General features: G+C 39.5%; 1 protein-coding gene across 1 annotated transcript; it reads left to right on the top strand.

Moving 5' to 3' along the window:
* Positions 1-1,627: 1,627 nt before the first annotated feature.
* IL2 (interleukin 2) lies at positions 1,628-8,516 on the top strand. The gene is made up of 4 exons (XM_074231537.1): positions 1,628-1,823; positions 1,922-1,969; positions 5,226-5,363; positions 8,412-8,516. The coding sequence occupies exons 1-4, from the start codon at positions 1,686-1,688 to the stop codon at positions 8,514-8,516; spliced, it is 429 nt and encodes a 142-aa protein (XP_074087638.1). The 5' UTR covers positions 1,628-1,685.
* The last annotated feature ends 8,946 nt before the right edge of the window (positions 8,517-17,462 follow it).

Here is a 17,462-nt window from a genome sequence, read left to right as displayed (position 1 = left end):
TATTTCAGTGGATTGTTGGAAGGATCAAATGGGATTACCTAGGTAAAGTGCTTTGCGAATCTCAAAGAATTAACTATTATTACCTCTCTTCCCAACCTAAATTATTATCAGGTCATGTGGCTCAGGCTCATAGAAGCATTACTTTCTTTTGTGCCATTTGAGCTATTGTTGTGGCTAAAATACAATGAGCATTTCATGAAAATCCTATCCTTGGCACTATCCATCCCATTGAGTTTAAGTGAGAAAGGGCTTTGTATAATGCAAAGTATCTGTAAAATAATAGAAATATGAATGGTGAGCATAATAATGAATTTTGGCAAGAAAAAAATTGAAAACCTTCATCAGCCCACATTGTAACTCTTCCAGAGGGATCAACATGAAGGACTCCCCAGTGGAGAGCCTCCTCTTATCTCAGTCTTGTGTTAAAGTTTATCATCTTAAAGAACCTAGAACAGAGGGGTCGAACTGAACAGTCCTGTGCAGTTCAAACAAATTTAAGATATAATTGGAAAATATTTAACAAAATAAAGGAAAATCCAATAAAACCTAGATGACATTACATTTTAAAACTAAGTCAATATGATGCCTGCAAGTCTCCTCATAAATATATATATATGCTATTCTTTTTTTAGTTGTCGCTGCTTCTTTATCCCTCTTTTGAGGTTTTCTTGTCAACAGTACTGGCATGGCTTGCCATTTCCTTCTTCAGCTCATTTTACAGATGGGGAAACTGAGACAAGCAAAGTGAAATGACTTGCCCAGGGTCACCCAGCTAGGAATTGTTTGAGGTCAAATTTGAACTCAGGACTTGTTGACTCCAGTCAGTCACCCCATGTGCCAGTTAGTGACCTCCACTTGTATTTGAGCTTGACACCTTGAGCCCAAGGGCATACATTGGCAAGCATCAGATCATCTGTGCCTAGGAGGGAGTTGGACCAGCTGACCTCTGGGGACCTTTCAGCTGTGAGTCTATCCTACCTAAAGGGAGTTTCTATATATTTACAGTGAGTCGAATTCAAGAAAGAACTTTGCACACTCTTCTATTAATCCCCTTAACTGAATCACATTTACACAGTGCTTAGCATATAGATTGAAATCTCCCCAGCTCCCCAGCTGACGGTGTAAAACAAGTCATTTCTGCTCACATCACTTTGTAAAGCATTAGCTCAGTCTTGGTAGAAGGCAAAACCACCCTGAAACAGGAAACCAATATTCTTCCTGTTAAATCAACAAATTTAAAATTCTATTTTGTTTATCTGTTTATATTTCTCCCCTGTACATGTCCACTGAAAGATGCTGCTAGACATGGTTTTATGACAAAGTGCAACCCCTTGAACGAAAGGGGAGGAAAAATTGGTTCATGCAGTTAACTTCAAATGCAGTCAAGTAGCCCACTTTGTGTGGGCTACCGTAACCAAGAGGGATTTCACCGGAGTCCATTCAGTCAGAGCTTACGAGGGTTGAAAGAAATTCCAAAGAGTCATCAGCAGAGGAAAAATGAAAGGTAATGCTTCTTGCCACACAGGTAAAAGTCTTTGAACATGTGTAATATGTAAAATTTTTTAACACCCCCAGGATACTTTTTCCAGAATTAACAATATAAATTGTCCCTCTGGCTCAGGGGCTTCCATTCAACTCTCTAATCACTACGCAGAGTAACCTGAAGTTCCTCAGCACCCAACACCATGAACAAGATCCCACTCTTGTGCTGCATCTCCCTAACTCTTGTTCTGGTGGCCCATGGAGCACCAACTTCACCTTCTCCCACCACTTTGCTGCTGTTCTTACAAGATGACTTAAATCAGATCCAACTGAAGCTCAATGTAAGTATCTCACTGGGTTTTTTTACAACTTAAAAATATCATATTGAATTCATTTGCATGGGATGTTCATCTTATGAATGACATTTTTACTTCCTTAGAATGTATCGGAAAGGATGAAGAAGTATGAAATCTACATTCCCAGTAATGTAAGTACCATTTGCCATACGGAATTTTGGAGATTTTTCAAATTGACTATCATTAGGAAGTAGAATTTTTTAAAAAACTAATAGCTGATGACTTTAATATCTAAGATTTAAGTCGGTTCTAGGGGAATATGTTAAATTATTCTCTACTTTCTAAGTGCAAAACAATCAAATTAGGATTCTAAGTAGGTGGGTAGATAGAGAACACTTCTTTCAACCCCCCTACTCCATATAACTTGAAAAAGAAAATGAGAGAACATCTATTTTTCTTTTGGAGTAACTTTTTGTTTTCTAATAGGTAACTATATTGTTTTAGATTACAGAAATGCTTAAAAATGTGTTTTCAAAAGTGGAAATCTATAATGACTGTAGTATTGTATTGAACCCAAGAATCAAATGAGATCCGATGTTTGAAATGTGTGGCAGACTTTAAAAAGTTGGATTAGCATCAGCTGATATCGTTATTACTCAGGGATAGCTAGATGTAGTCAAAACCCTAACTGGCATCCTCCTCACCACCCTCAACCGAGTCAGATCAGCCTCTGACACACATCGCCTGGGTAACCCTGAGCCAATCATAAGTTAGAAAAGATTGTAGATCTGCATCGGGGAAGGGATTTCCTTCAGATTGGTGATCCCACACCACTGAAATGACAGGTTCTCAGGTATCTACCTATCCATCTGTATACATGCATAGCCTTGTATAATCATTATATCACACCAATGGCAACGTGCCACTGGGAACTTTAAATGCAGAAACCAGCCAGATTCTCATTCTGTGTGGGGGCAGCTCGTCCTTGAGGATAGGGTAAACCAGGTCTATGACCCTCCCAGTGAGGATCCTTTCTCTGCTAATTTAAGTGGACATCCCTATGTTTCTGGTATGAGAGAGCTTCCCAGAAAAAGGAGGGTTGAAATGACTCAGCCAATATCACACACCTGGGTGTGGTAGACACAAAGTCATAAATCAAAATCTCTCTTTAAAGAAGGCGGTTGTGTCTCGCAAGTGAATGCTGGAAAGCAGGTTTGTTAAGGATTCCCAGTCCCAGAGCAGACAGGTCAGCACAAGTCAGCCCTGCCTCTGGGGACCCCCTCCCCCAGGGGACATCCCCCCCAGGTACCCTGCTGAGGCAGCCCTTCGGTTTCATTCAGTTGAACAAATGCTGATAAAGTGTGAATCATATGCAAGGGCTCCAGGGATATAATGAAAAAAGCACAGTCCTCAACCTTAAGGAGCAGACATTCTACAGGGGTTGTCGCATGTTCACAAATAAGTCAATACAAGATTACTCAGGAATGAGAGACCTAGCTAGCAGCAGGACGGAGAAAAGCTAGGTCGCAACAAAGGAGTATTACCAAAAAAGCAGCGGTGGACTTTATACAGCACTTTTAAAGTTCACAAAGAGCTATCTATGCCAAAGGTTCTTCATCTGGGGTCCATGAACCACCCTACCCCCCAATTAGTCTGGGGATAGATTTCAGATGATCTATGAATTTAGGTGGAAAAATTTACATTTTAATCTCTTACTGAAAGTTAACATTTCCTTCAATTATTGAAAAATATGATTCTAAGGCAGGGTTCTATAGGCTTTACCAGATTACCAAAGGAATCCAAGATTTAAAGAAGGTTAAGAAATCTTTTGCTCATTTTCCCCATTCTCTCTCTCTCTCTCTCTCTCTCTCTCTCTCTCTCTATCTATCTATCTATATGTATATATATGTATATATAACATATATTTGCCTATATAGACCAGATGTGCACACATATGAATCTCATTAAATTCCTCACACTCTGTGAGGTGGGTGTTATTATTATCCTCATTTTACAGATGATAAAAATGAGGCCGAGAGAGATGTGCCTGGCATCACACAAACAGAAAGAGTCAGAGATAGGCTTTGAACGTGGCGGGGTCTTCCCATCTCCACTAGTTGGTTCTCATGGTACCTGAGCCTAACCTTGAGTGATGCTAAATAGGAAATCAGAGATGAGGAAGGATGATGCTCCAAGCATGAAGCCCCTATCTACTAAGGGCAAAGATGGGATAAGAAGGGAAAGCCAACTGACTCCTGCTGGACCAGTGTGAATTGATAGGCTGCAGAAATGGGTGTAATATGACCTAAGTCTGAAAAGGTCAATGGGATTCAAACTAGAGAGGGCTTAGAAAACTTATGTGAGCAAAATATTTTGGAAAGTCTTCAAAGCATTTCATTAAAAAGGGAGGTCATTTTAGCAATCTGAAACATAGAGAGCACTGGACAATCAAGAAGAGCTGGATTCAAATTCTTCCTCATACACTACTTAGCAGTGGAGTCACTGGGCAAGTCAATCAACCTCTTTCAGTTTGTTTTCCCAGCTTTCAAAAAGGAAACAATAATCGCACCTAGCTCACAGGTTCGGAGGAGAGCACTTTATAAATATTCACTTTTATCATTATTATTAGGATTGCCCTGACATCAAAGAAAGAACCAATCTAATGGTCAAAATGTCAGGGTTATGGTCTATCTCTGATGCTAACTCAATTTATGATCTTTATTTAATTAGTCTCTAAGTTCTCTAAGTTAACTTCCTCATTTGTAAAAAGAAAACCTTTGTCCAATTCACATTTGCTGTCTCCTTAAACTAGAGCCAGAGCTCCATAGATATTATAAACATACGGAATGCTAGCATAAAGACACATTTTACAAATTTCTTTACAGTTTTTATCCTCAAAGAGAGGCAGTATTATCGTTTTACAAGTGAGGAAACTGAGGCAGACATAGGTTAAGAGACTTGCCCAAGGTCACACAACAAGTCTTCCTGATTCCACTGCTCTTCACCTATAAGCCTCTTTTGTGTGAAAGTGCTTGAAAAACAATAAGATATTCTGTAAATGTGAGGTTATAAGTGTTAACAGAAAGCTGAATGTGAGGATTAAAGCAAGTTAAGTGATTTCAGGATCATATTGCATAGGATGTATTTTGAGGACAAACCTGGAGGAAAAAGCATTAAAAACAAGCAAATATTTAACACTTGTTTGTGTTTGAAATGACCACAGTTATTTATAAAACCACAAATAGAACCTGGTCTAATTCCTATGTTACAATCAATCTCCAGAGCTCGGAAGGGAGAAAAACTTCCCTACTACATCTCTGGAGAGGGGATGGAAATAATTGCCCATACCCCAGATTTTCCTTCCCTAGGCTTAAAGAATATCAATGTGTGATAGACAAGTTAAAAAAAAATTCATGTGAAAAATGACTCTTCTTCTTTTGACCCCAGACCAGTAGCATTGCAGATCTGCAGTGTTTCATCAAAGAACTGAACCCTGTGGCTGAAGCACTGAAATATGAATCAAGGGAATCTCAGGATATTCAGACTTTTATCAGCAACATTAATGTGAATGTCAAAAACTTAATGGTAAGACCTTTTTCTTATTTCTTGGAAACTTAATATATTAGAAAAGATACTTTATACTAAAATAGGACCACAAGATTAAACAATGGTCTAGACTAGTGCTGTGATATAGGATTAAGAGGTTAACTTATTAACACTTCTGGTGTTTTGGGACATTGCACCTATGTATTTGACCACGACTCTCATGTTTAATGTCACTTTTTAAATGAGAAATCTTGAGAGAGACATTATATTTCAAGCATTCAGGTCCTGGTTGATGGGTCTGGAGTAAAGTATAAAACAGGCGGTCTCTCCTACATGTTACATATAACTCTCAATGATTTGTTGAGTTCTGAGAAGTTTTAACTCCCACACTGAGAGTAACACCATCCTGAGGATCATGAAGAATACAGTCCATTTTCAATATCAACCTGAAGGATGATTCAAACAATTTTTATTTTTTGTTCAGTTTTTTCCAGTCTTGTTTGACCCTTGCAACTGCATTTGGAGTTGTCTTGGCAAAGATACTGAACTGGTTTGCCATTTCCTTCTCCAGCATATTTTATAGATGAGGAAACTGAGGCAAACAAGGTTAAGTGATTTGCACAGTATTGCAGTCTATCTACTGCACCACCACAATCTTAAATGAGTAAGCAATGTGATGGACCAGGGGGAAAAAAAGAAAGAAAACTAACATGATCTTGTACTATACTAAGAGAAGGTTGGTGTACAGGCCTTGTGCTTTGCCCTGATCACACAATTGCTAGGTATCATGTTCCATTCAGTTTGCATTTTAGGAAGGACATTTGGAAGGTTGAAGAGTGTCCAGGAAAAAACTGTAAAGGACTCAAGGCTGTGGCACAGGAGGGTCAGTTAGAGGCACTAGGGATGTTTAGCCATAGTAGGAAAGAGGGTTTGGACTCTGGTTGCTGAAGACTCACCAGAGGTCTTTAAAACAGAGGTTTTTAAAATTTTTGATTGACATCAGAAAACCTATTCAAACTCCCAAGATTATAAAAAACCAAGACCAGGTGCCAGTTTCCTCTTCGACTCAACAGCCGCTAATTGACTCCATAGTGCCCAGAATTCTGGGGTTAGAATTGGGGACTCATTGCCCTGTGTTCAAATCAGAGACTTTAGCTAGGTGACCCTGGGCAGGTCTCTTGGCCCTGTTGGCCTCTGTTTCCTCTTCTGTCAAATGAGCTGGAGAAGGAAGCAGCAAACCACACCAGTATCTTTGCCAAGAAAACCCCCAAGGGGATCATGGAGAGTTAGACACAACTGAAAAAAAAAATGAGTTGTTCAATCCTCTGCAGAACCTGGTGATAGCCTATTAAAAAATCATCATCACCATAACAATCATAAGAGCTAGCAGGGATGAGGTGCTTGAAGTTTGCGAAGTATGTCCCTTTAAAAAGGGTCAGAAAGCGAACTGCACCAAGAAATTTAGCACACCTAGCCTTGGTCTCTAATTTTAATCTTCACTGATTAAATCAATCGGTGGGAGGCATCATTCCTACTTTATACAGGAGAGTACCAAGGCAAGCAGAGGTTAAAAGTCTTGCCCCTATCTTACACAGCTGGAACGTGTCTGGGATGATATTTGACTCGAGTCTTTTGAGTCCAGGGTCAATGTTCTTACAACCCAGGGAATCCTTTATTCTATTACTTTTGGTTCCTTGCTCTAAGAGATGGGACCCCACTGTAGACCAAGGCATTTTCTTCCTCATCTTCACAGCTCATTCTATTGTAGGAATTAAAAGTCTTACTTTTTAGAAAAGAAGGCAGGACCCCAAATTCCAGAGGTCAAGAATTCTAGAGATTGGAGCCTCAACCAATGACACAGTCAAGTACTGACCTTCCCCACCCCCCAATTCACCCCACATCAGATTAGGTTTCTGCTCAGGGAGTACCCCTATAACTTTAGGGAAACCGATAGAATGAGAATGAACATGGACTAGTTCAATGAGTTAATATGATGTGAACATAGGGGTAGCCAGATGGGTATAGTGGGTAGAACTGTGTGATCTTGGGCAAGTCACTTAACCCCACTGCCTCACCAAAAACCAAAAAAAAAAACCAAAACCAAAAACTCACAAGATGCAAAGAGGTGTGTGTGTGTGTGTTTGTGGGGGGTACCCATAGAGACTTCATACATAAAGAATGAGAGAAAAAAATACAGATTTGACAACAGTACAAAATGCAGCAAGATTTGTCTAGTACTATTATTTTATAGTTAATTATTTCATAAATGTTAAAAGACTACTTTCACGCCAATGTAAATTTTTGGGGGGGAGAGAAGATGACATTAAGTTTCTGTCACAATAAAAAAGACAATATCTTAGATTTGTACCATTATCAAATACTGTATTATTCTACTATTCAAAATGTTTGGTATTAGTGAACAATCTCTATAGTATTAATACTGTATAGTATAGGGGCGGCTAGGTGGCGCAGTAGATAGAGCACCGGCCCTAGAGCACCTGAGCTGAAATCCGGCCTCAGACACTTAATAATTACCTAGCTGTGTGGCCTTGGGCAAGCCACTTAACCCCATTGCCTTGCAAAAAAACCTTAAAAAAATACAGTATAGTATAGTATTGTATTAATTGTATAGTATTAATATACTGTATAGTATTAATACATATGAAGTTAGTCTACTATTCAAAATATTTGGTATTAGTGAACAATCTCTATCATGTCCATTTAAAATAAATTTAAAATAAATTGACATGTTACAGGTTTGGCATTGGTCTGTCTATGCATCTATTGTCCACTGTATTTTGGACAGACTCAACACCAGGTCAACGGCAGGGGGATGAATTGAGGAGTAATTTTAACTTTCAAAGATTGTATATGATTATGTTGTAAATGGGTTGTGACACACTTTAGTAGAAAGCACATCTTTACCACAAAAGCCACAGAGACTTAAGGTCCTAAAGTAAGAATGTTCCACGTTTGAAAAGAACGGTTCTGGATTGGGTCGGACCTGCCCTAAAAGAGCCTACTTAAAAGTCATTTGTGAGAAGTCACCTGGCATTTCCTGATTTTTGTTTGTTTGTTTTTTCTTAGGGATCAGAAACAGTCCATTGCCACTATGCCTCCAAGATCAAGATTGAAGGATTTTTTGAGCAATTGATCGAACTCTGCCAAAAACTCCGCCAATCAACTCTATGATTACTTAGCTAATTGTCTGGGGGGAGTTATTTATTTAAATATTTAAGTTTGATAATTTATTTCTGAATGTGTGGTTTACTATCTTTTTGAATTCAGATGAAAACAATAGATCTTATGATCCTAACTGTAAGCCCCAAGGGCTTGAAAACTACTTTATAAGTTATCATCGCAAAAATTATTTATTAAATTATAACTTGTTAAATATAATGTCTGTGAAGGTCACTAAAGTTATTTAATAAATTTGATGATGGAAAACAATCCTGATTACTTTGTGTGTTTTTCTTATATCTTTAGAAAGCATTCAAATATTTCTTCATGTTTTTTTAATTAACTTTAAAAATAAAACAAGGATATGTTTCACTTTCCACCTGTTGGGATATATGAGAAATAAGGAAGTGGGTTTTCTGTTCAGGATCATGATAACAAAAGGCAGTAAAAATATAAGGCAGTCACTTGAGCAAATAGCAATTCAGATGGCAGAAACCTGGGCATGTTGGAACCATACAGAGGGAAAGACTGAGATAAGGAGTGGGAGAAGAGAATGGAATGAATGATCCATCTAAAGCAGGGGTTCTTTTTCAAAATTTTTTCAAGTTTTTTAATATTTTATTTTTCCTGTTACATATAAAAACAAGTTTTAATGTTCATTTTTAAAACTTTGAGTTCTAAATTATCTCCCAATTCACCCCACATCAGATTAGGTTTCTGCTCCCACTCATTGAGAAAGCAAACAATTTAATATAGGTTATAAGTGATAGTCATGCAAAACATTTCCATAATGGTCACGTTGTGAAACAAAACAGACTCTCCACCCACCCAAAAAAAGAAACCTCAAGAAAAATAAAATTTAAAAATGTGTGCTTCAATCTATATTCTGAAAACTATCCTCTCTTCATCTGGGGATGGATAGCATTCTTCATCATAAGTCCTTCTTGGGGTCATTCCCAGCATATCATCCTACAAATATTGCCATTACTTTGTACATTGTACATTTCACTTTGCATCAACTCTTTTCCCCGAAAGCATCCTGTTCATCATTTCTTATAAGCGAATAGCATTCCTCATAATCACACATCACAATTTGTTCAAACATTCCCAACTGGTGGATATTCCCTCAATTTCCAATTCTTTGCCACAAGAAAAGAGCTGCTACAAATATCCTTGAACATATAGGTTCTTTCCCTTTTTTGCTTTCCATCTCTTTTGCTAGGTCAGAAGGCAAACATGGTTTTGTAGCCCACTGAGCAGAATTCCAAATTGCTCTACTCAACTCTACCTAACACTGCATTAATGTTTCATTTTCCCTACATCCCCTCCAACCTTTGTCATTTTCCTTTGCTGTCTTTTTAGCCAATCTAATAAGACAGCATAGTATTTCAGTAGTATTAAAAGACAGTTATCAAAATGCTTTGAAAATCAAGTCCATGCATCCCAAGGTAAGAACAATTGCCTAAGGTCCCAGCCAACACAGAGTACCTGGATGGCAACATGTCCAAGAAGAATGGCAGGTTGTGATGGGAAGCAGAGGTACAAAGAGTGGGTTAGGGAAGACTGCACTCCTTTACCAGCTCAGCCTATGATTGGACTGGAATTGCAGCTCATAGATCTGCTGTGAGGACCAAATGAGGTGGACATGAAAAAATGCTGAAAAGGGCCAAACAACAATAGAAACAAATGAAAAGGGCTTACTTCATAATTACCATTCTATCATTTTAGTCTCTTCAACCAAATATTGAATCTCTATGATTCAACTATGAAATGTGCTTGTTTTCATTATTTCTTACTAAAATAAACAAGAACACAATTGGCTGAAAACTGGGGAAATGATTTCCCAGTAGTTTAGTGTCTTTTTTCATCTCCCCTGCCAATCTCTTTTGTTTCCATTTTTTTTTTTGTTTTTTGTTTTTTTCAAGGCAATGCCCAAGGTCACAGAGCTAGGTAATTATTAAGTGTCTGAGACTGGATTTGAACTCAGGTCCTCTTGACTCCAGGGCTGGTGCTCTATCCACTGCACCACCTAGCTGGCCCTGCTTCAGTCTTTATAAGAAGCTGCTGCTTCTCTCCACCCAGAGAGAGACCACAACTTTGGCAAAAAAAAAAAAAATCTGAATCCAAAATCAAAGTCAAATAAAGTTGAGACTTTAAAATACTCTCACCAAATAATGAAAAAAATGTTGTGTTCATTCATTAAAAGACTTTTATTAGGGAGATTTCAACCTGGGTCTTCTTTTTCTACTAGTGCATCCTCATCTTGGTCCAGTTCTAGAACTATCTATTCATGCCACAACCAAGGTTATTTTCTCAACCCACACTTTCAATGAAATCACATCTTTCCTTAGTCTTTAGAAAGCATATGTGTTTAGAGCAAGCTTTCAAATCCTCATTCTGTTTTGAGGAAGGAACTAGAGTGTGGGAAAAAACAGTTGAAATAAAGTATTCCTTAGTCCCTTGTTCCAAGCCTCTTTTAGACAGTCATAGATTACAAGTATTCTACCAGGGCCCAATCTTTTCACCTTTAACTCACACTCAACATTCTCCTGGAGAAGAAAATGACAATTCACTCCAAGAAACCCCAAATGGGGTCAGTTAGAGTTGGTCATGATTAAAAATGACAATATGGCCATAAACTATTGACTTTATATCTCTCACTCTGCCTTCCCTTACATAATCCTACACTTCATCTATACCATAACCACCATGGCACCCCAAAGCTCCTGTAGGCCATCTCTCCTGCACTGGCCACTTACTTCTCTCATTCCCCATATCCTAGTTGCCAAGATCTGCCAAGTTCACTTGGCAACATCTCCCCTTCTTCCTCTTTACAGTTGCCCCCCACCTTGGCACAGACCCTCATCACCTAAAACCTGGACTATTTGTAGTTTACTGATTGAACTGCCTACCATGAATCTCTTCCCAAGCTAATTCATGCTTCATTCAGTCAATAAAATGATTAGATGGTGCAGTGAATGGAACACTGGCCTTGGAATCAGGAGGACAGGAGTTCAAATCCAGCCTCTGGCATGTACTGTGTGACCTTGGGCGTCACTTTACTAACTGCCTCACATCCAGGGCCATCTCCAGTCATCCTGGTTTACATCTGGCCTCTGGACCCAGATGGCTCTGGAGGAGAAAATGAGACAGGTGACATTGCACAGCTCCCCTTCACTCAAGTTCAATTCACATGCTTGTCATGGCGTCTCCCCTGAAGTCATGATCTGCAAAATGAATGATTTTCCCATAGTCCCACCCTGTCTCATTGAATAAACTCCAGAGGCTCCTTAAGCCCTTCCTCACCTGGCCCCTTCTATTTTCCAGTCTCCTTGCACACTCCTTGCACTTCACAATACCTTCTTTCTGATCCAGTGACACAGGCCCCCTGAATGTTCCATCTTTCAGTTCAGGGCATTTTCTCTGGCTGTCCCCCAAGCCAGGAACACTTTCCTTCCTCCACTCTATTAACTTCTCCATCATCCTTTAAAGTTCCAATACAAATCCCATCTTCCCCAAGAAGCCTTCCCTTATCCCCTTAATTCTAATGCCTTCCCCTCTGTAAATTATTGATCTTATATAAAGCTGCTGCTTTGTATATATTTATCTGCATGTTGTCTGACTCAGATTGTAAACTCCTTGAGGGAAGGGGCTGTCTTTTGCCCCCTTTGTATCCCTAGAGCTTAGAACAGTACCTGAGTCATGGACGACCCTTCATATTTATTTTCCATTTCCCAATATTTGGCTGCTGTCAGTGTCCTTTTTTCTAAGACTTTCCTAGCATATGTTAATCTGTTATGAGCTGCGAAGCAAGAAAACTAAACTTGCAATAATAGACTCAGATTCTTAGCTATATATTATTGAATAATGGCTAGAAGTTGCATATTCAGATTGAAAATTAACAGCTGGGGCAGCTAGGTGGCACAGTGGATAAAGCACTGGCCCTGGAGTCAGGAGTACCTAGGTTCAAATCCGGTCTCAGACAATAATTACCTAGCTGTGTGGCCTTGGGCAAGCCACTTAACCCCATTTGTCTTGCAAAAAACCTAAAGAAAAAAAATTAACAGCCAACATTTCTCAGGCATTTTTCCACGTTAAAAAAATTGGTCCCTTTCCTATCTCTGATTCTGGTTTTCTAGGTGTTCTAAAAAAACAAATATGCTTCCTGGAAGCTAAAAGAGGATTTATGATGATTTTAAGAGAGTAGCTCTTTTGTGGTAGCAAAGAATTGGAAACTGAGGGGAGGAGCGAACAAATTTTAGTCTATGGGTGTAATCAAACATTGTGGCACTGTAAGGAAACAATTAAGAGGAGAGGTGCAGAGAAGCCTGGTAAGACATGTGTGAACTGATGCATTTGAGTGAGCTGAACCAGGAGAACAATTTACATAGTGTCCCACAAGTTTTGGTGCACTGTAAGCTTTGTTTTTTTTTTTCAGAGCTTATTTAAAACTTATGTAATACATGGAGTGATGTACAGGAAAACAACTCAAGAACACTTGAGAATTCTGATCCCCACAGTGATTAACCAGAGTTCTGGAGGACTCAGCTTAGGCCCTGCTCTACTAATCCTGGTAGAGAGGGGCAGATTGAGACAAATATCTTTTGGGAAAGGTTAATGCAGGAAGTTGTTTTGCTTCTCCTCGCCTATTTGTTTCAAGAGTTTTGCTCTTTTTTCCCTTTTCCAGTAAAGAAAAGGTAGGAGGGAAAGAAATTTCATTTTTTGATATTGAAAAAATAATCTGTGGCAATAGCTTTAAGATCAATAATCAGTTTCTAGCTGAAGATCATCATTTATTTAAAAATCACTAAGCCTGGAAGACTTTCATTAGGTAAAAAATCAATTTTTCTTGGCTTTGGTCTTCTCTCCTATAGTAATACAGTCTCCTCCTTGTCAAATTGCACTACCTATCCTGCTCTGTTCAGACACAGACCAAAGGGCCCACTCTTAGTAGCAGCAACATATTTAACCTCAGCACGATGATGGAGACCCAGGCTGGAAGAAGTGGACATCTTGCACACTGGTTGCTCAGAGTTCAAAAATGTCCATGCTGCTGTATTTGAGCAGGGTTTCATAAAAGTCATGCTAAGCCATGAGGTGCAAAGAGGGCATGGTAACCATGCTAGTCATCTGAGCATGATGAGATGGCGTCCTGTTTAAACCTGAGCATTACCATATTGAGGTGGGGATCACCGAGTCAAAGCGTGCTGGGGAGCTGAGTCACAGTGGCACAGAATGAAGAGATCATCAAGTCTCCTGTTCTCTACCCACCCTCGGCCCCTGACCCCTTCCTCTCCCTCTTGTCTAGACAACCAACCCAACATTCACCTCCCAAGGAGTGATGGCCATAGGTCTTGACCTGCAAGAGCCCTTAAATGGCATCCAACTCCCTCATCTACAGATGAGGAAACCAAGGTCCAAGAGATGTTAAGTGACATGAACAAGGTTGCATGGTGGTAGTATCCCAGGCAAGATTTGAACCCAGGAGTTCTAACTCTGGAGTCAATGCTATTTTCATTGAAACATGAACAAAGAAGAGAAAAAGGGCCCACTGTTCACTATTACTGGCCATCTTAGACATCTGGTGTTCCAAATGAACAGTCCTCTGACTCAATTCTGTTATTTCTTTCCTCATAAATATATTTAGTGGGGGCGGCTAGGTGGCATAGTGGATAAAGCACAGGCCTTGGAGTCAGGAGTACCTGGGTTCAAATCCAGCCTCAGACACATAATAACTACCTAGCTGTGTGGCCTTGGGCAAGCCACTTAACCCCATTTGCCTTGCAAAAACCTAAAAATAAATAAATGAATGAATGAATGAATGTATTTAGTGGCCACCTATCCAAAGGAATGTGTTCAATAATGGCAGCTAGGAAGATGCAGAGAAAGGAAGAATAGAGTCCATCTGGGAATAAGGGACAGAAGACGTTTTTTTCTTCCATGGAAGGTGGAGTAGGGAAGGAGCCAATGGAGAGAGAATGTAAGAATCTCAATATAGACAGAGAGACCCATAAGGAGGAGAGTCCAGGCAAAGCCCACACAGGCTAAGGCTGAAGGATCAGCACTTTAGTATTCTTTTTCTTTTTTTTTTCCAAGGCAGTGGGGTTAAGTGGCTTGCCCAAGGCCACACAGCTAGGTAATTATTAAGTGTCTGAGGTCGGATTTGAACCCAGGTACTCCTGACTCCAAGGCCGGTGCTCTCTATCCACTGCGCCACCTAGCCGCCCCCAGCACTTTAGTATTGTTGTATCTCTAAGTCTTTTTAGGACTGCTGTCGCGCTGATTGGTCTCATAGTACTCTTGGTAGCAAGCCCAGACCCCAAGGGCTCTCCCTCCCCCTTCTGGTTATCCCTTCTCCATCCCGCATTCCACCTGAGCACCATGTTCAAACACTAGAGATTACTCTTTCTATAAATCAACACATATTTTCTCTTTGTGCTGCTTTGGAACTTTTGCTGTTTGATGGCCTGGAGGTGAACCAGAACCAAATTTGTGGGGTCCTAATTTTGAACTAGAAATACACTTGCATGGATTAGTAAAGTTGTCTTCTGCAGGGATGGTGGCCAACATTGACAGCCTTGGCAACTAAATAAACATAGGTTCTTAAAATCATATTGTTAATATGGCATAGTAAAAATTTAATTGAGCATCAGATACACTCGGACCCACTGTGTGTGTTTAGCTTTCCTTAAGAGTTTTTCATGCAAGAAAGAAGTCAGGGAGGGGGGTAAAGAGAGGATATTTAAGCACCGGCCCTGGAGTCAGGAATACTTGGGTTCAAATCCGGACTTAGATACTTAATAATTACCTAGCTGTGTGGCCTTGGGCAAGCCACTTAACCCCATTTGCCTCGCAAAAACCTAAAAAAGAGAGGATATTTATAAGATATGTCTCTTCCACAAAGACAAAAGGCAACAATTAGATTGTTTGATTTGTCTTTAGAGGAACCGGTAATCAAAAAGTCCCATCTGCTGTTTGACTGGGTTCAGAATCATGTGCCAACCTTTGATATGGTGCCCCCCAGAAATGACAGATGAATTTGACAAAGCACATCCACATCTCTAAAGCATCCTCATCTTTATTATCTCATTTCTCACTTCTGGTCCCATATTCGAAGCAAAATATATTTTGCTAAGTAGTTTTATCCATGGTCTTGAATGAAGGCAAAGATGGCTTATCACATTTGCAGATGACATAAAACTATTCTAGACTCACCAGAAAATTCAGAATAAAATGAATTAATATGTTTTAAAGAGTAACTGAGCTCAGGATGCAGCCCAGGATGACCTACACTATAAATTTGAGCTTTACTATAAATGAAAAAAAGATGGATGTTCAATAATAAAGAGGCAGTTGAAACATTTTTGAAAAGAAAACCATCCTGGAGAGATTACTTGCTTCTTCATTACCCTAGACAACAGAAATGGGGTGGGGGGAGAGAACAAATGCAAAAGCCAAGGACAACAACAACAACAAGAGCGGAGAGACTAGGAAAACCAAAGTTATTCTTCTAAATATACACAGAGAGGCAGGGATGATGGGTGGGGCAGGTAACAGTGAAGAGGAAGATCTGGACATTATAGACAAACCTACCAACAAGTAGGTGTCTACAGGTGAACCAATGCTTTTTTTTTTTTTGTGGGACTACATGACAAAATGTGGGACTTTTTTGTGGGACTACAAAATAAGACAGTACAAGAAGGAGGTAGGGTGTATAGAGGAGATAAAGGGAGCATGTCAAATCAAGCATTAGTACTGAAGTGCCAACCAAGTACTAATACCTGGTCTCAAGAAGAAAAGAAGCTGCAAGAGAATGGGTGAAGATGAGGGGGTAGAGGATGGAAAAGGGGAAGGGGACAAGAGGGAGGTTTTGTTTGGTGGAGGGAGGAGGTTCCAATATGAATGCTCCTTTGGGTGAAGAGCGATGGTCTGTGAAGGGAGATGTAGTCCTAGTACTGAGTTTGACCTGGGAAATTTGGTGTTTGAGAAGACCTCTCTTCCTAGTTCAGAAAGTGGCGGCAATTAGCACCTGGAAGAGTGGGAGGACATGGGCTAAGGAGATTTAGAAGAAAATGGGGAAAGAAGGTAAGCACCATCAGTGGTGTACTGTATAAGCAGAGATTGGGAAGGGATTTGGGCAGAGGGGGATCCTACCAAAAGCAGTGTTCTGTCATCAGTGAGGAATTAGCATCATTCTGGGAGGCACAAAGAAAAAAGAAATTCATGGGGCAAGTTCTACAAGGCAGGAGTAGAAACTCCCTAGAGAGGAGAGCCCAGAATGGCCAACCTTGAAGTTCTGATTCCATGAAAAATAGATATAATAGAGAGAGGCTAGATGTTTATAGGGAACATGAACCAGAGAATAAGCATCTGGAGATAACAGAAAAAGACGGATAATGGAGTGAGAGAAAATTTCTCTGTAAAGGGGTATAACAAGTGAAAATTTAAAAACTATTTAACAGGAATAGTTGAAGAAGAGTAAAGGGGAATAATACTTGACTGAGAGGAATAAAGGGGTGTTAGGGTTGCAAATTAAATAATCAGATAAAAGTAGGAAAGAAAAAGGAACTACTAAAAAAAAAACTAAAAAAAAAAAGGAACTAAAGTAAAACCCCAAAGGGAAAAACAAATTTGAGGGCGGTCTGGGAGACGCAGTGGGGATAGAGCCACAGTAAAAGATTAAGTGAGGAAATGTTCTGTTTATAGCAGAAGAGGCAGAAAAACCAATTCCAAAACCAAAAATTCCAATACTAAAGATAGATGGAGAAAATTATAAATCTAATTCTCATAAAATGGGCTAAACAATCCAAGAAAATGAAAGTTAGACTGTATAAGAAAACTAAACCTCTCAATCTCTTGTTTACAATAAACATAAAAAACATTAACAAAAAAATAATTATGCTATCTGACAAAGCAAAAGCAAACCTGTCCTAATGGATTCACAGGTGACGTTTATCA

This window comes from Macrotis lagotis, chromosome 3, assembly GCF_037893015.1.
Source record: "Macrotis lagotis isolate mMagLag1 chromosome 3, bilby.v1.9.chrom.fasta, whole genome shotgun sequence".
Lineage (NCBI taxonomy): Eukaryota > Metazoa > Chordata > Mammalia > Peramelemorphia > Peramelidae > Macrotis > Macrotis lagotis.
Note: the sequence above shows the minus strand (reverse complement) of the source record. Positions and strands in the feature narration are given on the sequence as shown.